Genomic DNA, 25,147 nt, shown 5'->3' with positions numbered 1-25,147 from the left:
CCATCACAGCACGATGGTGCCTGCCTGTCCCTTCTGCTCACCAAACCTCCCCGTTTGGCTTCCATCCCAAGGGAATGAGGAGTGTTCAGGACCACCACCAGCCCAGAAGGTCCATGAGGCCTCACTCTGTTACTGGTGTCACTCACTAGCTCTGTGACCTTGAGTGACTAACTTTCTCTGTGCTTCAGTTTCTTCATCTGTAGCAAAGGGGTAATATCCACCTCTACAGGTCATTGTGTGGAGAAAATAAGACCTAGCCCATGATCTGGCACAATTTAGGTGCTTGATAAATATTGGTGGATTGGATGATTGGCTAAATATCTGACTAATGGCCCATTTTTCTTTTGTTGGCAGGAGTGGGCAAGCCACATTCAGTCAATAAATGTTAACTGAGCCCCTACTATGTGCCAGGCCCCGTGCTAAATGTTTTCTGTGAATGATCTCCCGGGATTCCTCACAACCTTGTAGGGCAGGTAAGACTCATATCCCCATTTTCCGGTGAAAAAGAGGCATCGCAGGGTGCTGAAGTAATGTGAGGAGGTCACACTGCCAAAAGGAGAGGGCCCTGGGATGCTGGGACCCAAGGCCTGGCTGTTGGTGTCCGTGTGCATGGCCTGCCCCCCGCACTGCCCAGCTGGGGACACGGAGACCCCGCGAGGGCAGGTTACTTGCCCAAGGTCACGCAGGAGAGCGCAGCCTAGGCCTCCAGACCTCCGAGGGTGTCCCTCGCAGATCCCTTCCTCCCGCGCTCGGCCCCTGCACCCCGCAGCTCGGCGTGCGGGGGCGCGCGCATCCCCCACGCTGTACTCCGTCAGCCCGCCTGTCTGGGTGTCTACGCGGGCGCAGCGGGGCCCCCACCCCCAGCCTCCGGCGCTGCGCAGGCCCGCGCCTCTCCCCGCAGCCGACAGAGGCAGCGCCTGCGCCCGCCCCACCCCCAGCCGGTGCGCGGCGGCCAGTCGACAGCCAGCTCTCCTGCTCCCGCGCTGCTCTCTGCCCTCAGGGGTTGGTGAGCCGGGCACCCTAACAACTCTCCCTGCAAGATGAAGAAGCTCCAGGGAGCTCACCTCCGCAAGGTAGGGACGAGGGCATGGGCTCATTCGGGGCGGAGGTGCACCTGAAGGAGGGGTGCAGAGGCGCGCCTTCCTCGAGGCCCCTGAGGGTCGGACAGGGCACCTGGACCGGCTCGGAACTCTCGGGGATGGGGGGCTGAGTGCTCTAGGTCGCAGGGAGGGCCGGGGTCACGGTCTGCGGGGGAGGGTGGGGAGGTGGCTTTCCCCATCTGGGGGTCGAGATGTAATGTGACTGGGAGTCCGGGTCGTTTGGGCGAGGTCCCGTGCACAGGTGTCTGCAGCCCTAGGAGGCATGGGGTGGGGGCAGCTGGGGCGGGACACCCTACCCTCTCCAGATCCACCCCTTCATTTTCTCAGGGGCTGATTGGGGGTGGGGATGATAGAATAGCTGAGTGCCAGTCTTCAGCTCGACTAACTTCAGAAGTGGGGGGCTGCGAGCATTGACCTGGACCCCCTCTGTGCACTCTGCACTGAAGCGGCCTCCGGAGCAGCAGGGGGACCCCGTCGTTCTCAGCCCTGCTCTTGCCCTGCGGGGCCCCCCACCTACTTCCTCCTTGTCCACCTCCCTCTCCTGACAACCTTTACTCCCCTGCCGAGACCCCAGGCTGTGCCTCAGCAGGGGTGCCAGGAGGCAAGGGCAGGGAGGGAGGCAACGGGAGACCCAAGGGGCGTTGGGGGGCTGGGGGGAGGCTGGCATGAGAGAGGTGGCCAAATCATGTGCTCCTGGGAGCCCAGGCCCAGACCTCAGCCCCTTCCCACCCTGTCCTGTGTGGTTGGACCTCCCAGCCAAGTAGTGTGTTTGCACATGAAGGGAGCTTACTGGGGCACGTTTTCTGGCTTTTGGCTCAAAAGTACCAGTGCTAGCCAAGGAGTCAGAACTCCCGGGCACTGTTTCTGCAGATGGCACTTACTCATGGCTTTGGGCAACTCCACTCTCCAGCCTGGGCCACTGCTGATCCATCTCCAGTGTCAGGTCACCAAAGCAGGCCCACTGGCCCTGGGTGGGGGCGATGTGCTGCACTCACGGGGCTGGTAGATGTGAAAGGACTGTTCAGGGGCTGGTGTTATGGACCATTCGCCTCCCCCAAGCCCCGCCTACCCCCATTCACGTTCTCTGCCCTTGGTCAGCGGGCTGTAGAACCACTGAGTTAAGCTGGCCTTTTTTATTTTCTGACCTGAGTAACTTCTTGGGGCCATTTGTGGGTCTCTTGGGTCTTCTTGGTCCTGCCCCCATCCTTTCCCATTCTCATTCTCCTGTTCTCTCCCCTGCCCCCTCCCTCCCTGCGAGAGCTCCTGCCCTACTGCGCCTCACTGCCACAGGGCCACACATTATAGAAATGGCCATGGTTTTTGTAAAGGGTTTGTAACCCTTGAACAATTCTGGGGGATAAGTCTTGTTATCCCCATTTTATAGACAAGGAAACTGAGGCACAGAAGTGTGCCCCTTGTAGCTTTTCTGAAGGTGAGCTAGAAACGTAGGACCAATAGGGCAGGGGTGGGGCCACCGGCTTCAGGGTCCCCTGCATTGGTCTCAAGGAGAAGGGGCAGGACATGAGGAAATGCCAGTCTCAGCAACGGAGCAGTGCTGCTCAGAGATGAGCGCTGCGCCCAGAGTAAGGGGGTCTGTCTGGGTCCTGGTCTTTCTCCACCCTTCACTTGCTGTTTGACTTTGAGCTCACCCCTTCCCGTCCCTGAAACCCAGTTTCCTCATCTGCACAATGATGAAGCTGAACTCCAGATTCCTATTGTCTCTCTCACCCTGAAGAAGGAGGAGAGCCCTGGCTTGGGCAGTCCCTCTCCTCTGAGCCCCTGCTGCTGCTCTGGTGACCTACGTCTGCTGGACCCTAAAAGAGGGGGTGTGGGTCTGGCAAACTCAGGTGTGTGTTCCCACGTGCTCCGGTGGGGAGTGGGGGTTTCTGGGATCCCAGAGGGAAGTGTGAAGTGGCTTATTAAGCTTCCAACCTTGTCCCATTGATATGGTTGCTTTCTGTGTCTCCTAGTCAGTCCCATCCTCTCTGTGCCAGCCTCCTGGGATTCACCCCCTTGGTGGGGTTGAGGGCTCTAGGTGGTCTTCAGCTTGGCTTGGCTCTGGGGGACCTCATCCCCTGTTCCTGGAGCTGGAGTAGGCTTCCCTCTGATTGGGGAGGAGGGGGACAGAAGGGCTGGCAGCTCTTGGAACTCTTGTCACCATGGAAACAGCCAGCACCACTCTGTGAGCATAGAAAGGGCAGCAGCTTCTCAGGAGGGATCAGAGGACCCTCATTACTGGGCCCTCCTGCCAGTTAGCCTGAGCAGGCCTTGGGGGTGGGGCCCACAGGATGACAGGGCCCCCATGCCACCCAATACCCGGGACGAATGTCAACTGGCTGCTACCCCAGCCCTCCCGGAGCTCACCTGGGAGGGGGCGGTCCCAAAGGGCTGATGCTCACCCCTGGGGAGGAAGCTGAGGGGAAAGTGGTTTCAGAGAGAAGGGGCAGGTGTCAGACAGGTCTGGGTGCTGCTGCCACCCTCAGCTCACCGTGCCTGAGAGCGCAGCTAAAGAACCGCCAGGCACGTATTTGTTTCAACCCTTGGAGACCAGTTACTTGATAAGCAGTTTTTTCATGTTCTTCATCCTTGTTACCATCACCCATAATCATGCCAGGCCGCTCCTGGCACTGCCCCTGTGCCAATAGCCAGCCTCAGGCAGAGTCATTACCATGGGCGTCACTGTCATCGAGAATCACACCACTGCTGCTACCCCTGTTCTGCCACCAGAGCTCACTGCCCGGCCCTGGGACCGCAGCCGGACACCCCCGGTCCTGTGGCCCTCGCACTCTCCTTCCACCATCTTCACCCCAGCAGCGCTCATGTGGCAAACATCCGGCAAGGCTCCTCCGTCACCACCCGATTTGTGTGTAGACACATACGTGGGCTGGGGCCAGGCAGGGCAATTTTAGGGGAAAAGCAAAAATCTCGTCAGTAATGAATTACTGAGTCCCTGTGCTCGGATCCAATCTGGTCTTCAATCACAGCAGGTGTCTCCAGTGAAGTCTCTTTGGTGAATCTTGCCTCCCAAACCATCAGAGCTGGAAGACTATTAGGTAGAGATTGTCTGGACCTGCATTTCCCCAAGTAAATCCCAGCGTGCTAGCCCCTTAAAACTCTTTTCTTAAATAGAATCGGGGAATACTGTCTGTTCTAGCTCCTAGTTGGAGAGCCATGTTGCACGTTGGCCCATGAGAGGATCTGACCAGTCCTGCAGCGAAGAAGACTGTTTTCCTTTGTGTTCACCCAGCTTTTTCCAAACTTGTTTGACTCAAGAATCCTTTTGTTCACCGAGCACCTATGAACATCCCAAAGGATGTTCCGAAAGGATGTATTTTTGGAAACACTGATCTATCCAATCCCCTCAGTATCAAAATGGGGAAACTGAAGCTCAGAAAACTCTTTCCTAAAGTCACACAGTGAATTGGCACAGACCAGGGACTAGAATAATGGTCTCCTGACTCCTAGCCGAGTGGTGTCACTGTTTTCCCACAATCATTCCTCAGGAGAAAGGAGACGGTCCTTTCTCCTCTCTGAACACCATGGATACAAGTTGCTAATCAGCCTTCTTTACAGTTGCAGCCTTCTCTGCAATGGGTTGTGAATTTCAGAGGCAAGCAGGAAAGGTGTGGCTGCACCTTTCTCCTGACGCATTCTAGGAGTCACTTCTAAGAACTGCTCTCTGAATTTTAGACAGTTATTCTGGTATCTTCAGGCTTCCTTCCAGGCCCTAAGTCCAGGGAGCCATGCACACACTAGCTCATGTCCCTCAGGCCTGGATTCCAGGCATCCGGAGGAGGCCTCCATCTCCCAACCCCAGCCTGAAGAGAGAATGTGCAGTGGACTTCCCCTCCTTCCTTGAATCACGGGAGGGGACCTTAGGGACAGCTGGTTTCTGTGCATGTGTCTCTCCTCCAATGCCAGGAAAATTACAACTCTCTAAGACAGATCAGGGTTTAAGTAGCTTCTTCCTACTTGAGAATTAAAACTCAGAGTCCTGGTAAGCCTCCTTGACCAAAGAGCATAAATCTAATCCCTCCTTTAGGGGAGCCACATTCCTGCCAGGTCCTCTTCTTTCTATGCTAAGGGCTCCTGCTTTGTCCTGTAACCGCTTTTCCTGAACACCCTCCAGTCTGGCCACCTGCCCTGTGGACATGTTCCAAACTATGTCTTTCTTAAATTATGGTGCCCAGAATGGAGTGGCAAATCCAGCACTGGTGGAAGACATGGATATCAGCACTGGGAAGCTCTGGGCTCAAGACCTAATGCCCCTACTAGCTCGGAAAAACCTTGGGTACTTGATGACTCTAAACCTTAGTTGTCCTCATCACTCAAAATGGAGCCCAGACGAGTACTTAGCACATAGAGCTGTTTTGTCAATGAAATCAGGGTGATGTGCATAAAATGTTTAGTGCAGTACGTAGCACATAGCAAGTGCTCCCCACATGGTCACTGTTATTAAGATCATCCTCATTATCCTCATTCTGGTCCTTGTCATAAAAATAGGACCGTCCCTTGATTTGACCTGTGTTAGCCAAATGAGGATCAAGGTGGTTTTCTCAGTGCTCGGGCCACCCTGCTGGTCTCATAATTTGCAGTTACCTGAAACCCTGGACCTTCTGTGCATGACTGCATTAGCCCCGGCGAGATCAGTGGGTTATCTGAATCAGTGGAGTGTGTCTGCGTTGAGCCCTATTTGATTCCATATTCTTGTTTTGGGGGTCACAGTTCCAAGCTGGCCTCACGTTTCTCCCTCACCCCTTCGATCTTTCTTACTGGCAGCCCACCACCCCCGACCTGCTGATGACCCCGAGTGACCAGGGAGATGTAGACCTGGACACAGACTTTGCTGCAGACCGGGGGAACTGGACGGGCAAGCTGGACTTCCTGCTGTCCTGCATCGGCTACTGCGTGGGCCTGGGGAACGTCTGGCGGTTCCCGTACCGAGCCTACACCAACGGAGGAGGTATGTGCTCGGGGATCCTGTTTGCGGGACATCTAGGCCAAGGCTCAGGGTGGAGTGAGGGTTTACGTGGCTTTGGCCACTGTCTCCTATGTGACCTTGGGCAGAATTAGTTGAACGCGGTGACCTGGGGCTGGGAGGAGGGAGCTCACCCTCCCGTCCCTTTCCGTCACCCACGCCCCGCCTCTCTCCCTCTCACCCCCAGCGTGGCGCTCACACAGCTCTCTCCCTGAGTCCTGGTACTTCCCAGCCCTGAGTGAGGGGCCGAGGGGGCTGCCTCAGCTTCATGATAAAGGGGTATATCTTCCTGTCGGTGGCCACTGTGCTCCCAATGTTGTCCCGTCTCCCCCTCGCCCCACCTCCTCCAGGCCCTCGTCCCGTCAATCACTCCTGCCCTTGAATCTTCAGTCTGTCCTCCTCTCTTGCTTCCTTCTATTCAGACTGAAAACAGTCTCTCCCATCTTAAACAAATGTTCTGTTGTCCTTGATTCTCCAACAAGTGATGGTCCTAAGTCTCATTAACAATAGCTGGGGTTGAGCGCCCACCCCCTGCCAGGCCCTGGGCTTGGTGCTTCCCATGCCTGTGTCATTTAACCCTGACCACCAATCACCCTTTTGGATGGGCGTCTTGCCTGATGATGCAGAGGGGCGTGGAGATGCCGGGTTCCTTGTCCAAAGTCGCACAGTGGCTGACCCAGCATTCCACCCCCAGTCTACCTTCTCCAGAGCCAGTGCGCTCCCACCAGCATCTCTCTGTCCTCTCTCTCTACCAAACTTATTAAAGAAGCACATATTGGCAGAACAGTAGAAGTTCAGATGCAACTAGATGGAGCCAGGAAGAGACAAACCGACATGACTGGGACATGCAGGACAGGGGCTGGCCTCAGAAACCCCAGGAACTTGCTCATGTGCGCAGTTCTGTCTCCTGCTCCCGAGCTCCTGACTCTTTCTCTCTCGGTGTGCCAGCCTCATTTTTCCTGAGACAGGCTTCCTCCTCGCAGCTGGGTCGGGGGTGGCCACAGACAACTCCAGAATGATGTCATCCTCAGAACTGCTCTCTCTGAATGGATCTATATAGAATTGCAGAGAAAGTGTCTAACTGGCCTGGCCTGGGATATGTGCCCATGAGGGGGTGGGCAGGGCTTGGCTGGTGAGACTGGCAGCCCTTCCAGAGCCATATGCTGGTGGGTAGCTCTCTGAAGGAGCAGATTGCCCATGTCAGAAGACCAGGAAAGAGCTGCTGGACACATGAGACCATAGGTGGCAGCCACAGGCCTCTGAGGTGGCATGGTGGAGAGGGGAGAGGCAGGTAGATTGGCACCAGATTCTGAAACATGTTGATTTCTGTACTGAGGAGTTTGCACTTTCTTTGGCAGGGAATTCACCCATTCATTTATTCACTCATTTATTCATTCACCAACTCAGTGTCTGCTTTGAGTTCAGCCCTGGACTGGGCACTGGGGCTACAGAGGTGAGTAAATCCCTACCCGCCCTATGGCCCTCAGTGATCTCCTGGCATAAAAGAAGACATTCCTGCAGTGCACAGTCCCACTCCACATGACAAGTGTTCCAAGGGTGGTGGTGGTGGCATCTGCCAGTGGGGACTGCCAGGCTGGAACAGAGCTTGGCTTAGGAGGAGCTGACCCACCTGGGATGCTCCTCACCCTCCCTTCTTGCAGGCGCCTTCCTTGTGCCCTACTTCCTCATGCTGACCATCTGTGGCATCCCCCTCTTCTTCCTGGAGCTCTCTCTGGGCCAGTTCTCCAGCCTGGGACCCCTGGCCGTGTGGAAAATCAGCCCCCTCTTCAAAGGTAAGGCCTCGATGGTCGCTGGGGTGGTCTGGATCATCCCCTACCCTGAACCTCTTGGCAGAGAGGGAAGTGAGGCCCAGAAAGGGGGTGGTTTCCTGGAGGCCACACAGCCTGGCCTCCAGGAGGGCTCGGCCTGAGGGCAGCCCCCTGCCCCCACGCCCAGGTGCCGGTGCGGCCATGCTGCTCATCGTAGGCCTGGTGGCCATCTACTACAACATGATCATCGCCTACGTCCTCTTCTACCTCTTCGCCTCCCTCACCAGCAACCTGCCCTGGGAGCACTGTGGCAACTGGTGGAACACGGGCCTCTGCCTCGAGCACAGAGGCTCCAAGGATGGCAACGGGGCCCTGCCCCACAACCTCACCGGCACCGTCAGCCCCAGCGAGGAGTACTGGAGGTCAGGCCCCAGGGCCAGCAGCCATCTGGGAGGGCCCGGGGCCTCTGAGGGGGCAGGGGGCAGGATGTGCCAGGGGAACTCTGTATTCTGGCCTCAGCTCTTCAGCTGACTGGCCATGTGACCTTGAACAAGTGATTTGGCTTCTGATGCTTTTCCTTTGAAATGGGCATGATAATAGTATTTCTGAGGCTTTCTGTGAGGATTCAAGGAAAGAAGGTATATAAATTGTGTTGTCCAGCCCAGTGGGTAATAGGAAGTGCTCAGTAAATGCTAGCTGTCAACAGCGATGCTGATGATAACAGTAATTGCTTCCTTGCTAGCCATGGCTTTCCTGCATGTCTGGGAAGTGTGGCACAGTAACCAGAGGACACTCAGACCTTCATCTCCCACAGCCGATACGTTCTCCACATCCAAGGCAGCCAGGGCATCGGTAGCCCTGGGGACATCCGCTGGAACCTCTGCCTCTGCCTGCTGCTTGCCTGGGTCATTGTGTTCCTCTGTATCCTCAAGGGTGTGAAGTCCTCGGGCAAGGTGAAGCCTGGGAGGCCCTAGAGGCCTGCGGCTGGGAGGGGTGGAGGGCTTCCTGGAGGAGGCAGGGCACGGACTGACTGAGAGAATGAATAGACATCAACTGGGAAAGGTGACTGGAGAGGACATGGGGATTGGGAAGTGGGGAGCACTGCCTGGAAAAGGTGTGGCGGTAAGGATGGACAGTGGCTAGGCTGGGTCACTAGACTAGAAACTTGCCAAGGACAGAACATACCTGTTCTTTAAGTTTGTATCCTTGCCCAGTGCTTGGTACTTTTAAGAGGCTCAGCAGTGTCTGTTGAATGCTCGGAGGGTGTGTATATGAGTCAGGGCTCTTTGAGATGCAAAACCCAGCTGTCACACTTAATGGAAAGTCCATGTGTGCTTCAGGCATGGCTGGATCTAAGGGTTCTGCTGATGTCAGAAATGTGGTTCTCCCGGTGTCTCAGCAATGTTTTGCTCCAGATTGCTTTCCTTCTAAGGTTTCATTCTTCATGAGGTTGCCCCTAGCAGCTCTAGGCTTACAGCTTACATACTTAGTGAAGGGTTCTCCCTTGCCCCTGTTTTCAACCAAAAATCCTACAATTGAGTCTCACTGGGTAAGCTGGGTCACATACTAGTCACTGTGGCCAGGAGGGTGAATGCTGTGCTTGGCTCTTGAAATGCTCTGCTTGAAAGGGTGATGTGCCCACTGCTGGAACTGGGAATGGAGTCAGTCCCAGCTGGGGAAAGCCAGGGAGCTGTGACCTGAAGACCAGCTAGGTGCTGGGAAGACAAAGCCACAGATGCCCGCTTTAGGTTATGAAGGACTTGGAAACCTTCTGAGGGGTTTACTCAATTGTTTATAAATTAAAGCCCATTCCTCTGCAAAGTGCTGAGAAGTGTCCACAAGGAACAGCACCATGAAAGAAAAGAATTTTTTTTAAAAAGACAGGGTAGAAACCCTTTCGAAAGAGAAGTGTCCAGGGTGCGGGCCTGGGCAGTGAGGAGCTTGAGGCTTGGGGGTGTTTGCTGCAGGAAGGGGTGTGGAGGGGGCCGCCAAGGGGAGTGTGGGAGTGTCCATGGAGGTCAGCCCTGGGGAGTTGGGGAAAGTGGGCAGGGGAGTGCGCGGGGACTGTCATGACCTCCCGGCAGGGGGCAGCAGTGGCCGCACCACACCGGTGGATCTGGAGAGAGTGGATGGGATTGGGGATGGTCTTGGGAAGCAGTGACAGGACTTTGCTAATGGGATTGGTGTCTGGAGGGGGGAGGGAGAGAGGGAAAGAGAACCATCGCGGATGATGGCTGTTCCCAGCCTGGGCTACCTGAAGGTTGGGGAGGCAAGTTAGTAGCATGGGGATTTCTGGAAGAGGTACAGGGTAGAAAGAAGGCCACCCCTGCCTCCCGTCCCTGTTTACCATCTCCCAGGTGGTGTATTTCACGGCCACGTTCCCCTACCTCATCCTGCTCATGCTGCTGGTCCGTGGAGTCACCCTCCCTGGGGCCTGGAAGGGCATCCAGTTCTATCTCACCCCCCAGTTCCACCACCTACTGTCTTCCAAGGTGAGGCCCTCAGGGTTGAGGTGTAGAAGGAGGGGTCAGGCCAGAGCCAGAGAGTGGAAATAAGGCTCCCCAGGAAAAAGAGATCTTCCAGGATCTCTTCCACATGGTAGCCCCCAGTACCAGGGGCTACGTGGTAGGAATCTTCCACATGGTGAGCCCCCAGTACCAGGCATTGTGTTCGACACAGCGCTCAACATTGTCTTTTCATTATTCTTCACAATCCTATGAAATAGACATTATCCTCCCATTTTACATACAGATGAAGAAACTGAGGCCCAAAAGAGTTAGTGATAAGCTTAAGGTCATGAGGCTAGGGAGTGGCAGACCTGGGATTCTAACCTGCTTCTGTTTGACTCCAAACCCCAAAGAGGGCATCAGTAATAATAATAGAAGCAACCATGCTACAGCTCCCGTTTCTTACCTATTCACGGAGGACTATGCCTGACTGTCCTCTGACACTCTGCATATATGCAGCCATTTAATCCTTACCACCACCCTACAAGTGTACCCTCACAACAAATGAGGGACCTGAGGGCAGACCAGTGTGGTAGCTTGGCTCAGCCGTACGGCTGGGAAGTAGTGGAGCTGGGGTCCAAAGCCAGGTCCCGCTGACTCCAGGGAGGGAGTAAAGGGCGTTCATGGGCTTACTGTCAATAGGAGAATCTACTGGAGTTTACATGAGACACTACTTCCTTCAGACCTGGACCAAGCTTAGAGACCATCTAGATCCTGGATGGGGAAACTGAGGTCCAGAAAGGGGAAGGGACTTGCCCAAGTACCACGGTATAAGTTCTGGAGCAGGGTTTGCTCCCTGCCGCAGGTGTGGATCGAAGCTGCCCTTCAGATCTTCTACTCCCTTGGTGTGGGCTTCGGGGGTCTCCTCACATTTGCTTCCTACAACACATTTCACCAGAACATCTACAGGTCAGTGTAGCCTCCCAGACCCCAGGGGCCAGAGCTGGGAGGGGAGTGGCTGGCCGGGTGGGCCTCACGGAGTGACGCCAGGGCCAGCTCGCCCTGGCCTGCGTCTGGACTTCTCCCGGCAGGGACACCTTTATCGTCACCTTGGGCAATGCCGTCACCAGCATCCTGGCTGGCTTCGCCATCTTCTCTGTGCTGGGCTACATGTCTCAGGAGCTGGGTGTGCCTGTGGACCAGGTCGCCAAAGCAGGTGGGCAGGCTGCCTGGCCCTGGCGGGTGAGGGTGTGTGTCGGGCACAGCTGAGACTGGGCGAGCCAGCATATGTGCGGGCCGGCAAGGTTGTAGGTGGGTATGCCAAGTGTGTGCCCCTACAAGTGAATGTGTCTTCGCTGTCTCCGGATGTCCAGATGCAAAGGGATGGGTGTGCAAAGGAGCGTGTGTTACCCCGTGTGTGGAGATCAAGATTCCTGTATGAGACTGTCTCATGTTTCACCACGTCTTAGTACCTTGCCTTGCGTGCAAATGAACTGAGGGTTCAAATGATGCTGTGAATGTGTGTCTTGGGACAATGTGTGTCCAGTATGTGTGTTAGGGGGATTATGCAAATGATTGTGTACGAAAGTGTATTCAAATGAGATTTATATTTGGTCTGATGTTTATTCCTGTACTCATTAGTAACTCATTTATCAGCCTATGTTCGAGCACTGACAACATGCCAGCCTATGTCCTAGGAGTTGAGAAAGGGTCGAAAGTGTGCAGTTAACGCACACCTCTGCGTTTGGCTAAATTAACATCCCCAAGTAGGTGTAGGCGACTGTGTGCATTTGCGTCTGTGTGGGGGGGCTGTCTTGTGCCCAGGCCGCTGACCCTGCATGCCCCTGCCCAGGCCCCGGCCTGGCCTTTGTCGTCTACCCACAGGCCATGACCATGCTGCCCCTGGCACCCTTCTGGTCCTTCCTTTTCTTCTTCATGCTGCTGACCCTTGGCTTGGACAGCCAGGTGAGCCTCGTTCGTGTCGCTGGGGGCCTAATGGAGTCTGTGTGTGTGATGTGTTTGTGCACATGCCTCTGTGTGTCTGTATACGTGTCTGGGTTTCTGTGTGTGATGTATGTGTGTGATGAGCATCTGATGTGTGAGGTGGGTGACTGGGTGTGTGCGTGTGTGGCGTGTATGTGTGTGCATCTCTGTGTGTGTTTGTGCATGTGTGTGGTGGGGACAGAACCCTGACCCCTCTTGTCCCTTCCTCGCCCCAGTTTGCCTTCCTGGAGACCATTGTGACAGCTGTGACAGATGAGTTTCCATACTACCTGCGTCCCAAGAAGGCTGTGTTCTCGGGGCTGATCTGTGTGGCCATGTACCTGATGGGGCTGGTGCTCACCACCGACGTGAGTGGCACTGCAGGGTGGCAGGGTAGTTGGAGGACGAGGCTGAAGCAGCAGCCGGTAGTGCCTGTGGCCAGGCTGAGCGCTCCCCGAGCCACCCCTTGCTCCCCTTTGGGAAGAACTCAGCCACCCCAGGCCTTCAAGGGCAGCTGGGCCTATGACCCAGAGTCCTGGCTTTGGAGTCCAAAAGACCTGGGTTCAAGCCTTGCTCCTGTACTTGCTAAGTGACCTCAGGACAGGTAGCTTCACCTCCCCAGGCCTATTTGCTCACCGATAAAATGGAGTCTGTATCTAAGATTGTCATAAGACTCAAATGAGATGACATCTGTCAAGGGCTTAACAGGCAGACAGAGGTCACCCCGTCATCATGTGGCTCCCCCTGCTGGCCTGGCTGCTTCCTGCTCACCTCCTGCAGCAGGAAGCGAGGCCTGGGTGAGGGGCCTCAGAGCTGCGACTTGTGTTCCAGGGAGGCATGTACTGGCTGGTCCTCCTGGATGACTACAGTGCCAGCTTCGGGCTAATGGTGGTGGTGATTACCACGTGCCTCGCCGTCACCCGGGTGTATGGTGAGACCAGCCATGGGAGGCAGAGTCACGGCTCCCCATGGGAGTAGCAGGGTGGGGGGAAAACGGGAGTCTCTCCTGGAGGCCCCTGCACTGGGTCCCTGGTCCCAAGGCCCAGGGTTTCTGGAGGGGACAGCTGGGGTGGAGGAGGGGCTGTTGGTGCTTGTGGGGCCTGCGGGTGGGACCATTCTGCTCCCCTCCACTGTGCAGGCATCCAGAGGTTCTGCCGGGACATCCACATGATGCTGGGCTTCAAGCCAGGCCTCTACTTCAGGACCTGCTGGCTATTCCTGTCCCCGGCCACACTCCTGGTAACCGAGCCTGGGAGGGAGGGCTGCTGGCTGGGCTCAGGACTGAGGGGTTGGGTGGGGACCAGGATCCTGGTCCCCTCCCCTCTCTCATGGTACCTCCAGCTTTTGTAGCTGTGCTAGGCTAGCCCTGTGTTTGGTTGGCACAATGGATGGGGCTTTCTCAGGGCTCAGGTCCTTAGAGCTGGGGCCTTGAGGCTGTCTTTCCCAGCCTTGGGGTTGGAATAGTTGAGGGATAGGTCATCGCAGTGATTAGGGTGCATCAGAGCAGGACTGTCCCAGGCCTGCAGAGGCTCCAAAGGTGGACCATCTCAAGTTCGTACAGCCTAGGACTGGGCTGTCTAAGACACTGGGTGGCTCTGGGCTGGGCATCTCAGGCCTTAAGGTAGCTCAGACCTGGGCTATCGGAAGCCCTGAGGCCTGCTCAAGGCCCACAGTGATGCCGGGAGCCCCCCACCTGCAGGCCTTGCTGGTGTACAGCATCGTCAAGTACCAGCCCTCTGAGTATGGCAGCTACCGCTTCCCAGCCTGGGCAGAGCTGCTGGGCATCCTGATGGGCCTGCTGTCCTGCCTCATGATCCCAGCTGGCATGCTGGTGGCTGTGCTCCGAGAGGAGGGCTCGCTCTGGGAGGTGAGTCTGCCCAACCCCTGTCTACCCCCAGCCTTCCTGACCTGTGACCCTGCCCCAGGTCTACCTGGTGTAACAGGAGACAGCTGCTGCAACACCTTATCCAGCAGTGTGCAGCTTCCTTTTGCCCTAAAGAACAGTTTTTCTAACTGGCCACCTGAACTGTGAATCAGCTCAGACCTGCTTGGGTTGAGGCGGGCTCCGGAGGCTACCGTCCTGTCCTGTGGCCCCTCATACCACATGGAGAGGGGAGCATAATCTAAAGACCACCGATGTCGGCCAGTGCCCGCGCATCTTGGGGAAAGGACAAAGACTTGCCCAAGGTCCCACAGTGACTCGGCAGGGGTCAGCACTTGAACTAGGGTCACTAGCCCAGAGCTCCCCTTGGAGCTCAGTGTCAGAAAGCAGCATTGAGGGACCTCTGAAAGTAGGCTATCACCCTCCTCCTGCACCCGGGAGCCCTTCTGTGGCCTGTGGGTGATCTGGGAATAGCGTGGGACTCTCCAGGCCTCAAGAGGAGAGTAGGGACCCTCTGTGGGCCAGTGCACATGCTGTGGCGCTGTGTGAGCACTTAAGGTCCTGCTCCTCCCTCGGCCTCGGTGCCCTCTGTACATTGAGCTCTCCGCTTCTGAGGCCGTGGTTGTGGAGTCCTCTGGTGACAAGCAGCTGTCAGAGTGGGTGAGGCTAAGGGGGCGTGCGAGGGCCCAGAGAGAGCCTGGGGACCCCCACCCCCACCCCCTGCACCTCCCAGCAGAGACATGCTGGAGCCAGCTAGTGCTGACTCATGAGAGCTAGTTGCTAAATATTCAGCAATGTTGTGAGCCAGTGGGTAAACCATTGATAGCTTGAACTTGACACAAGTGGGAATATTTACACCACTGAAACTGGCTGCAAACTGGACCTGCTGCACTGCTCCACCCCGCCCACTAGCACACTGCTGTCCCTACTTGACATGTGGCCCCACTGTCCCCCATTCCACCTTCATGACTACAGGCCGAGAAAGGCTCAGAGTGCTTTCCTGGGAGAAGTGGGTGTGGCTACACTGCCCAGACCGCAGGGAAGTCCTGGAGTCCACTCACTGTTCTACCTCCAACTGCTGTGTGTCTGGGGTCAAACCCCTTGCCTTCTCTGAACCTCAGGAACCCCTACCTGTGCTATAAAAAGAAAATGTCTCCCTGCTTGAGAGCCAGGGTGTCTGCAAGGGAAAGGAAGAGAGTGTAGGTGCTCAGAGGTGGGGCTACAGCCCCCAGAAGCTCCTCCCCACCAAGCCTTGCTCCACCTTCCTCCGGCCCTGCTGGGCAGCTGCCCACGCCCAGGAGCAGGGGTGTGAGCACTGCCGAGGACTCACTGCCCAGCTCCGGAGTGCACCTTCAGAGCCCAGGGCTTCCAGCACTGCCACATGAGGGTCGGGAGCTGGGTCTGCCACTGGCTGGCTGTGTGACCCTAAGCAAGTTAACACATCTCTCTGAATCTTGCTTTCTCTGTCCTTTAAGTGAGGACAGTGATACTGATCCACAGGGCAGCTGTGAGCAGAAAAGAAGCTCATTAACATAGTCACTACAGTATGAGGTAGAAAGTGGAGTATTTTTAAAGTTTAGGGTGGAGTCGGACTGTTTGGGCTCAAACTCCAGCACCACCACTTCCCACCTGTGTGACCTAGGCCAATTTACCTAATCTCCCTGAACTTTACTTTCAGATCATGTCTGTGATCATCTACTTTTCAGGTCATTACTAAACATAGGAATACGCCTCTTACAGAGATCCTGTAAAGATTAACTAAGCCTCACTTAGCACAGAGGGGAACGTGGATGCATGCTCAGGTCCAGGCCAGGAGCTCTCACTGGGGTGTTTTGCCTTCAGAGGACACTTGGCATTGTCTGGAGACATTTTTGATTGTCACAAGAAGAGAGGGGTGCTGGGGCTGTGCTGCAGGCATCTGGTGGGGAGAGGTCAGGGATGCTGCTGGGCATCCTCCGGCATTCACAAGGCTCCCACACAGGGACTCTCCAGACCACGACGTCGACAGCTCTCAGATTGAGAAGAACTAGATTAGGTGCCAGTGTTCAGCTAGAAACAAATCTAAGTACTTACTCTCAGAGAGCTTGTATTTTAATGAGAGAAACAAAACCCACAAAGGTAGTGGTAAGTGCTTTACTTCTAAAAAAACAACAGAAACCAAGACTGTAGGAATAGTGATGAAGGATAGTTTTTTAGCCAGCGTGGCCACAGAAGGCCTGAGGAGATGACAGAGACCTGGCCAAGTCAACAAGCTTATTTGTATAGATATCTAAGCAAGGACATTCCAAGCAGAAGAACAATCAGGGCAAAGGCCCTGAGGCAGAGGAGCTGTCATGTTTGAGGACAGCAAGGAGGTACGAGACTGGGTGGGATGGACGGAGAGTGGCCGGAGCTGACCTCAGGGGGGCAGACAGTGGCCAGGCGTGGAGGCCACGGTGAGCACTTGAATCTCATTCCCAGGGGCAGATTTCTGAGCAGCGGGGTAGCAATGCTCTTAGTATAGTTCAGTAAGTGCCCCCCCCCCTCTTGAGTATGGGTCCCCGCCAGGCCCTGGGCCGGGGCAGTGCACACATTGCCCCCCTTTACTCTGCGCCCGGAGAGCTCCGCTGAGTGCTGGCCGTCTTTCCTCCCTGAAGGCCTCCTCTCATGGGCAGGGCAGGTGGGGGGGTGCTGGGAGTGCGGTGTGAGGAAGAGGGAGCCCTGGAATGCGCAGGCTCCGTCATCCCCTTAGTCAGCTCCCTCCTCCCATGGGAACTGGGGCCTGGAGAGGGGAAGGTCAGAGTCAGAGCGAGGCCCAACATCCAACCGGACGCCTGGGAGGTCACTGACAGTCCCCGCCTCAGTTCTCCCGGCTCCCGGCTCTTTCCCAAAGCTCTGGGCTCCTCAGGACTTGGCATTGAAGAAAGGGACTTGGGTGGGCTCCTGGATTGGCTGTCATGTGATCGTAACAGTAGCCACCACCTCCGGGGCTTCTCCTGGCCCCAGCACTCTGCTAAGTGGCCCACCTCAGTGCCTCACAGTGGCCCTGTGAGGGCATCAGGATTCCCAAGTCACAGCTGAGGAAGCAGAGAGCAGGAACTTAAATTCTGTGCCCAAAGGCCACCCAGCTGGTGAGAGGCAGAGCAGGATTCTCATCCAGGCTTGTGGCTCACTCCCTTGGGGACATCCTAGGGCCCCATCCCCAGGCTTGTTGCAGGACCAACCCAGGCGATGTAGAAGTGCCCTGGCTGAGCATCTGGCCCCGGAAGCACTCCACGGCTCTGGCCATCCTCACTGCTGTCGTTGCTCTGCCGCAGCGGCTCCAGCAGGCCAGCCGGCCGGCCATGGACTGGGGCCCGTCCCTGGAAGAGAACCGGACGGGCATGTACGTGGCCACCCTCGCCGGGAGCCAGTCACCCAAACCACTGATGGTGCACATGCGCAAGTACGGGGGCATCACCAGCTTTGAGAACACTGCTATCGAAGTGGACCGCGAGATCGCTGAGGAGGAGGAGTCCATGATGTGAGACAGGAGGCAGGTGGACAGAAGGCCCTGCTCCAGCCACAGAGGACAGCCTTGCCTTCTGGGGCTCTGGGAAGCCATAGGCTATGGGAGGTTGCCGTGGTGATGCCAGTGCCCAGTGCAAGTCCCTCTTTGTGGCTCTGCTTCTCCTGAAACCTCTGTCTGCCCACCCTTCACACGCATACACACAGACCCACTCAAAGCTGAGAATCACCTAGTTCAGCCCTCACTTTGCACATGGATAGACTGAGGCCAGGGCGGAGGGACTTCCCAGGGTCACACGTCATAAGGGACTGACCCCAGGCTCCTGACCAGCCGGCCCTCTTTCTTGTGGCAGCTGGCACCACCTCCCATCTCTGTTCAGGGCCCGGTCCCCTCCCTGCCCTCTGGGAGCCTGCTCCACACACCACACTGAAGCCAGACTCTTGGGCTGGGCAGGGACACTCAGGGTGTCTCAAGGCCCTGGAGGCCTGCGAGGCCCTGGGCATGGAGGGCTCAAGGCAAGTGCAGGGAAGAACCTGCGGGTTCGTGTTTCAGGCCAGGTTTCCTGAAGGAGGTGGGACCCCAAGGCCCTGGAAGATGGGCAGATCTGGAGAGACAAGAGGAAGAGAGGGCATGGTGGGGGGGCCTCTGGGCCAGGGGCTGACCTGGCCAAGGTGTGGAAGTCAGAGCTCCTGCTCCTCCCCTGGGGTGGCTGCCTTGGGCAGAGGACACATACTTGGAAGCAGGGAGAGTGGTGGGAGAAGCTGGGGTCACCAGGTCACAACAGGGTCCAGGTGGGAATGAAGAGTGAGGGGAAGGGAGGAGGATGTGGGGTGGGCAGGGGGCCTGCATGATCTGGTTGCACTTTACGTAGACTATGGCTCTGGGTCAGTGGGCAGGATGGATTAGAGGGGACAGGGTGGAGGATGGGCAAGAGCTAGGGCAGTGCAGGGTAAGGGAGAAGAGGGAGGACCCCCCCTTTCTGGGAAGCACCCATGAATTCCCTCTCTGGACCCATTCCCGTGGGTGCAGGGAGCCCTGTGCACAGCTGATGTGGAGTGCAGGGAGGCCTGGGCATCAGGGGCAAGGGGCCGCGCTCAGGACCCTTCTGCCTGGTCCTGGCCTCCTTGTCTCCTCCAGCTCCGGGCCCTGCTGGAAAACCCACCTTGGCTGTGGGCAGCCCGGGCAGCTAAGAGCCTCAGAGGTGATCCACACTGAGGGCTGTCGGCTCCTGATGCCACCCACTCTGCGCCAGGACGTAGGACCCCAGGCCAGGCACAGGGTGGAGGCAGGGCAAGGGCGGTGGCACCTTCAGTCCCAGGCACAGAAGGGGCAGCCCTGGAGCCCTCCTCTCCTGGGAGATGAGGGTGCAGATTGAAACTGCCAGGTCAGGTCTGCGCGGCACTCCCCACAGGGGCAGGGCACCCTTGCACTGCTGTGCTGCCCTCTGCACCCCATCTCTCTCCTGGTGTCTCCCAGCCTATCCGTGTTCTGTTGGTTTGTTAATAAATACCAATGAGGTCACCCTCCTTCCCCTCTCTTCTTACCTCTGAGAGCCACGACGCAGGCAGCACAGGGCTCTCCAGCTCCCACTGGACAGAGGAGGAGACTGAGTCTCAGCTGCCTCTTTCCCCGGCTCGCCTGACTTCTGACGCTTGCCCTACTGTTTCTCTGTGGCAGAGGGGGCCAGCATGGCTAAGGAAGGATGACGACGATGAGGAAGGCTTTAAAGTCCTCCTAGTCCCCCATTCTACACATGGACAAACTGAGACCCACCAAGGGGAAGAGACTTGCTGCTCAAGGTCACCCAGCCAGGCACGCAGGGCCTGGGACAGAGAGATACATCAGCATTCTCCTTTGCTCTCCAGCCACTCCCCAGCCTCCCCTGCAGGTGAAGTGGAGCTGGAGGACCAGATTTGGGAGGAGCCAAGAGTTTCCCAGGCTGGAAGAATTCTCTGGTTTTACTCCCTCCAGGCAGGACCTTGCCATATGAAAGAGCCCCAGGGCCTTTCAAATGCGAGGCCTAGGTATTTGCAAAGGCTTTGATTGGGGGTGAAGGGGAAGGACTGCTGCATATTTCGGATATTAATAAATTTCCCCTAACAAAGGGCCAAGCCCCCTCCTGCCCCTCTTTGTTTTGGGCTCTAGGTGGAGGAAGAGAAATGGGTTTGCAAATTTGCAGAGGATGCAAGAACAGCCTTCACAATTCAGGGGGGCTTCTTCTCACACCGCGGGAGCAAGCTCCAGCCTTGCTAACAGAGTCCCTGGCACCAGCCCTCACAGAGTGGCCCTGTCCCCTGCACCTCTGCCCCAGGACGAGACGCTCTCCCTGCTGCTCTAGGACAGACCCCAGCCCGGGCTGTGGTCTCATGAGTACTCCCTCACCCAACCTCTGGGCTGCAGCCTGGTGTCCTGAGAGTTAGGAATGGACAATACTAGGAGTCTAGGCTTCTTGTCCCCCAGATTCCAAGTCTGGGTGTCTTGCCAATGGGTTTAACCCCGGGCAAGTTCGCTATGGATTCAGTGTGACCAAAGAAATTGACCGCAAAACGCTCTTTGGGGTGAAAGGGTCTTACAAAACTGCCATCTGGCCCATCTCTCTTGCTCAAGCAGCAACCACACCGGCCCTCCCCCTCACCTCTCAGGTACAGATAAGCCCTCTGTTGCCCAGGTAATTACTCACTGATATGGCGATGAACTTCTCCACCCCTGAGGAAAAATGCAAATGCACTAAAGCCATACTTCTTTCCACCTCTGAATGCCTATTGATATGCAGATATACTAAAGCCAGGCGAGATATTCTGGAAATGTTTCGATTTTACCCACAATCCACCCTTCCAGAAATCTCGCCTTACAATTTACTCGGTCCCCCTCTTCCGACCAATCTACTAACATGCAATAGCAACAGCAATAAAATCTTGATAATCCTCAAGCCAGAGGATTCAGCCTATGCAGATTAAGTAAATGTACTTTACAGCACAATCTCTCACTAAGCACAAAGCACGTTTCTGCACTTGTTTACTCATTCCTAACATACTAGATTGCTCACAAAACTTCTACCAAACATTAGAACAAAGTCAAGCCTCTCTTTAAACATTATTTTCTTGACCACAGCAGCACAATCATAATTCTCAAGCCAGAGGATTCAGCTAGGTTCCTTCACAGCACAATCTCTCACTAAGCACAAAAATATATTTCTACACTTGTTTACTCATTCCTAACAATCATGCTAGATTGCTCACAAAACTTCTACCAAACATTAGAACAAAGTCAAGCCTCTCTTTAAACATTATTTTCTTGACAACAGCAACACAATCATAATTCTCAAGCCAGAGGATTCAGCTAGGTTCAAAATCCCATGCAGATCAAGTCCAAACCTTGTCCCTTCCAGCCATCACGTGGCAGCTGCAGCCAGTGGGCGCATCCAGGATACAAAGACTGTAGAAGGAAATAACCGTGATTGTCCAGGGCCAATTTGCTGTTATTACAGGAATTCACAGGAGGTCAGCTTCCAGGCCTTTTTCCCAAGGTGCCAGAAAAGCCAGCCATCGCTGGTCCATGTGTTGAAATGTCCAGGGCCACGTCCATTTTACTCCTAATTGCTGCACCCATCCTTGCTGCGCAACAGGTAGGAAAAGCAACCAGAAGTCCAGTAGCTGTGTCCACATAAGTCATCGCGTCTGACACAAGTAAATGTTTAAATTTTACCCACACTGGGAATGGGGGGCTCTGAGTCTGTGGACTCCCCAGGAGCTTTGCCTCCTCCTGCCTTGTCTCCCCTACCTCCCCTTGCCCCTGCTCACCACCCTGCTGCTGGGCCTGCAGTTCCTGGAGTGTCCTCCCTGGCCCAGTCTTCCAGTCTACCCTGCTTTTCCAATTTCCTCTGCTCCCAGGTGGCCTCTCCTGCCACATCACCCTTCTCCTCCCTCTGCTACCTGGGCCATCTCCCAACCACTCCCATCCCAGTCCCTTTATTGACTTCATGTCTCCCTGGCTCAGAACAGTCCCCAGCCAGGGCCTGACTGCATTGGGAGCTGACTGGAGGCCAGGGACCCCTAGCTGGAGGAAACCATGCAGCTAGTAGGCTCTAAGAGGAGACATCAGCCCTGTCTGGAGTAGAACCCCAGCCTGGAATCCTAGAATGTCCTAGCAGGTGACAAACCCATGTGCCTACAAAGCCAGGCAAGAAAAAAACTGTAGGTATGAGCAGGAGACTAAGTGGCCACTGACCCTTAGCGAGTGTTGCAGAGACAAAAGGGAATAGTGGGGACTGTGGTAAGCCAGAGGAGGAAGTATGCCTCTCTTAAGGGGGAAGCAACCCCTCAGAAGTATCAGCCCAGGTTGCCCGATACACTGACTTTTTAAGAGAAGTTAGAAGTCTGAATTTTTATAATAAATTTGCCATTTTTAAACAAGGGCAATTGATTCAAAATATATAAACAACAAAGTTCAATTAGGGCAGACTGACAGACTGACAGCTCTGTAGGCCAAGGGGATTACAGTTCAGGGCCCAGTTTGAGAATGTGCTGGAGCTGGGCCCAGGCCCAGGCCATACCCCCTACCCCACTCCCAGTGCTCTGGTCACTTCTCAGCTGATCTTTGCATGGGCCCCTGACCTTGGGAGGTTGGTGGGGGTTCTGGGAAGCAGCATATGCCTGGTTGGGGTGCAGTGGAGGGTGTCCTGGGACCTTCATCCCTGTTCTGGGACACGTCTCTTGGATGGCACAAGGAAATGCTAAGATGGGGTACTGGGCCACCTATAGTCACCTCCAGCACATGATCTGTGAGAGTAAATGTCAGGGGCTTGGAGGCTCTACACCATTAGGGTCAATCATATTCCCAAGGTCAGATGAGGGTCAGACAACACTGGAGGTCACATTGCTTACCTTGGTGTTTGGTCCTCAGTGAACTCTGACCCTGTGCTCACCTCCACCTCCCCAAGCCAAGTTCCTCTCTGTGTGGCACCTGGAGTAGGCCCAGACCTGGTGCCTTCCCATCCACCCAGGGCAAACCTGCCCATCCGCTAGGTCCCTCCTCCATACACCCTATCCTCCCCCACGTGTGGTCACCTAGAGTCCAGGGGGCTGGCTCAGCCCTCCATCTGGTGAGCTCTGACAGCCCATGTCAGCCTGCACAGGGGTTCATGGCCTTCTGAGACAACCTGTCTCCCTTCCATGCAGTTAAAACTCTTACATCACACACCTTGGACCCCAGAGCGCTTGAGGCAGCAACAGGGCATTGTGGCAGGAGGTGGGATGCTTGACCACAGATCTGGGGTCACTGCCAGCTCCTCCCCGCCCTTGCTCTGTGGCCTGGGGTGCCCACAGTGCCAGTTCACAGCTCTACATGGTGTAGCATCAGACAGAAGCAGGTTTGTTGGTGGCTCTTGGGACAGCCAGCAAAGAGTTAAGGCAGTCCTGGTCCCTGCCCCTCAGTTCCACATGACCCCAGGCAGCTGAACTCTGGGTCTGTGGTGGACATTCTTCCCCAGACTCATTTTTTGCTGGTGGCTCATGGAAAGTTTGGCTCCTTGAGCGTGAAGCCACCCCCTATGGGGCTCAAGGCCTTGCTGACGCTGGTTCTGCCCTGGAAGGGCATGCAGGGCCACCCGCCCGCCTGAGGATCCTGGGCCAGCCGCCCCCTGCTGTCTCCTTCCGACTTCCTGCTGCCTGACCTCCTCCCCAGGACAGAACAGCATCCCGCCCTCTCGCCGCATGGTGACTGCCCGCCAACACCCCATCCAGGATCACTTTAAAATTAAGGGAAATAAAACCTTTTCCCACTAAAGTCCACAGCATCTGTGAGCTTCATCCCTTCGAGAATTGTGGCCGGAAGGAGCCGAGGCAGACTCGGACATCTGCTGATCAAAGCCTGGTTCCAACTCCGTTGCTCACTGGCTGTGCGGCCCGGCTGACTCGGCTGCTTCACCTCTCTGACTGCCAGTGTCCTCAGATGTGAAATGGGGGAAAATAGTTTTCCCCCTGCAGGGGATTAAATGAGGTAATACAGATACTCGATGCGTATTTGAAAAAAAATGTTCAGAGTGCATAGTGCGAAACATGGCGTATAGAAGCCCTCCAGGCGGGATGGCCCTCACGGGCTTTCTATCTTTTGTATAGATAAAGAAATAAGCCAGCTCTTGCCTCCAAGTAGCCCAGGAAGAAGGAGAGTGAGGTCTGTGTGCTCGGAGCCAGCATCTAGCCAAGATGGAGGCCCAGGGCTTGCTGGCACCTTCCAGCTCCATGACAAGGCACCGTGGAGGCTGGGCCTCGGCGTCCCCATCTGTAAAGTGAGTGGTTGGACAGGAGCAGTGTGTCCTGTGAGGTGCCTCAGGGGAGAGCCATGGGCCAAAGGGAGCTCTGTACCCCTGCCCAACTAATTCAGCCTTTTGCTAGGAAACATGCCTTCCACGGAGAGCCATAGGGTGGCACAGTGCCCCTTCTTCACGGTGGATTTGGGGATTGGCCCGTCGTGTAGAGTGGAGTCAGTGATCAGGAGCCCTGATGGTTTCTCCAGTGAGCCGGGAGTCTCACTAGCAGGAGGGGAGGGCGTGTAGGGTAGGAGTTGGGCAGCAATAAAATCCTCTGGGCCCCAAGCCTTGCTTTGGCATTGACTCTGCTGACCCAGGGCCAGGGTCTCAGAATGCTTCGGGACTTGGGGTGGCAGGAGTCAGAGGCAGGGGAGGGGCCCCTGGTCAATATTGATCTACCTGAGTCAGGGGGGCAGGATGGGGAAGCAGGAAGGCTGGGCAGAGCTTGCCGGTAACTGACCTTCAGCTCCCAGTGTCACTGTGACTGTGGGAACTGGGGAAGGGGGTGCTTGAGGCAGGGTTTCCAAACTGGGGACTTACTAAAAATACAGCTGCCTGGAGCCCTGCCCAGGCCCACTGTATCCTATTCTCTGAGTGTAAGGCCTGAAACATTTGTATTCTTAACAAACTCCCTGGCTGATTCGGCAGCAGCCAGCTCAGTTCCCATATTTGGGGACCATAAATTCAATCCTGTCATAATAATGAGGAAACTGAGGTCCAGGGAGGGAAAGTACCTCATTGAAGGTCACACACGGAGAGAATGATGATAATTCCCGCTTTTTTGGGAGGAGGGGATAGTCCACTTCTAGATACCTTGACTTAGCCCGGCTGTGAGCCAGGGCCCAGGAAGGGATGGTGGGGCCAGGCTGCCCATGGGAAGTGGCCTCTGAGACCCTGACAGGCCCAGGTGGAGCGGTGAGGGTGGGGCTCGCCCCAGGAGGAAGCACAGGCAGAGAGGGCCGATCTGCAGGACAGGACCTGCCCCCCTCGCTCTGGGCAAACATGCCCTGTACCTGGAGTATTTCCTGAAAGATTCACTGCGGCTCTGGGCTGGGGACCCGCTCCTGCCCTGGAAGGGCGCGCCCACAGCGAGGTAGGTTTGGGCCCTTCCGGCCCACTGACAAGTCGCCCCCACAGCGTCCTCCCAGCCCCCTCTCCCCCACTCCAATGACCCACAGTTCTGGTTCCTGGGCC

At 56.0% G+C, this 25,147-nt stretch overlaps 1 protein-coding gene across 3 annotated transcripts; it reads left to right on the top strand.

Moving 5' to 3' along the window:
* The first annotated feature begins 949 nt into the window (after positions 1–949).
* Positions 950–17,975, top strand: SLC6A7 (solute carrier family 6 member 7). Of its 3 annotated transcripts, none has more exons than XM_036881550.2 (14): positions 950–1,073; positions 5,880–6,063; positions 7,740–7,871; positions 8,035–8,269; positions 8,662–8,800; positions 10,205–10,339; positions 11,160–11,263; positions 11,425–11,510; positions 12,147–12,259; positions 12,514–12,645; positions 13,109–13,208; positions 13,416–13,516; positions 13,977–14,144; positions 17,456–17,975. In XM_036881550.2, exons 1-14 carry the CDS (start codon positions 1,041–1,043, stop codon positions 17,663–17,665), a joined length of 1,872 nt encoding a protein of 623 aa, XP_036737445.1. In that variant the 5' UTR covers positions 950–1,040; the 3' UTR covers positions 17,666–17,975. The 3 variants fall into 3 exon arrangements, with proteins under 3 accessions (XP_036737445.1, XP_036737444.1, XP_036737443.1); XM_036881549.2 differs by having other exon boundaries at positions 11,386–11,510; XM_036881548.2 differs by having other exon boundaries at positions 11,345–11,510; positions 12,179–12,259.
* Positions 17,976–25,147: the final 7,172 nt, after the last annotated feature.

This window comes from Manis pentadactyla, chromosome 2 (assembly GCF_030020395.1).
Source record: "Manis pentadactyla isolate mManPen7 chromosome 2, mManPen7.hap1, whole genome shotgun sequence".
Classification (NCBI taxonomy): Eukaryota; Metazoa; Chordata; class Mammalia; order Pholidota; family Manidae; genus Manis; species Manis pentadactyla.
Note: the sequence above shows the minus strand (reverse complement) of the source record. Positions and strands in the feature narration are given on the sequence as shown.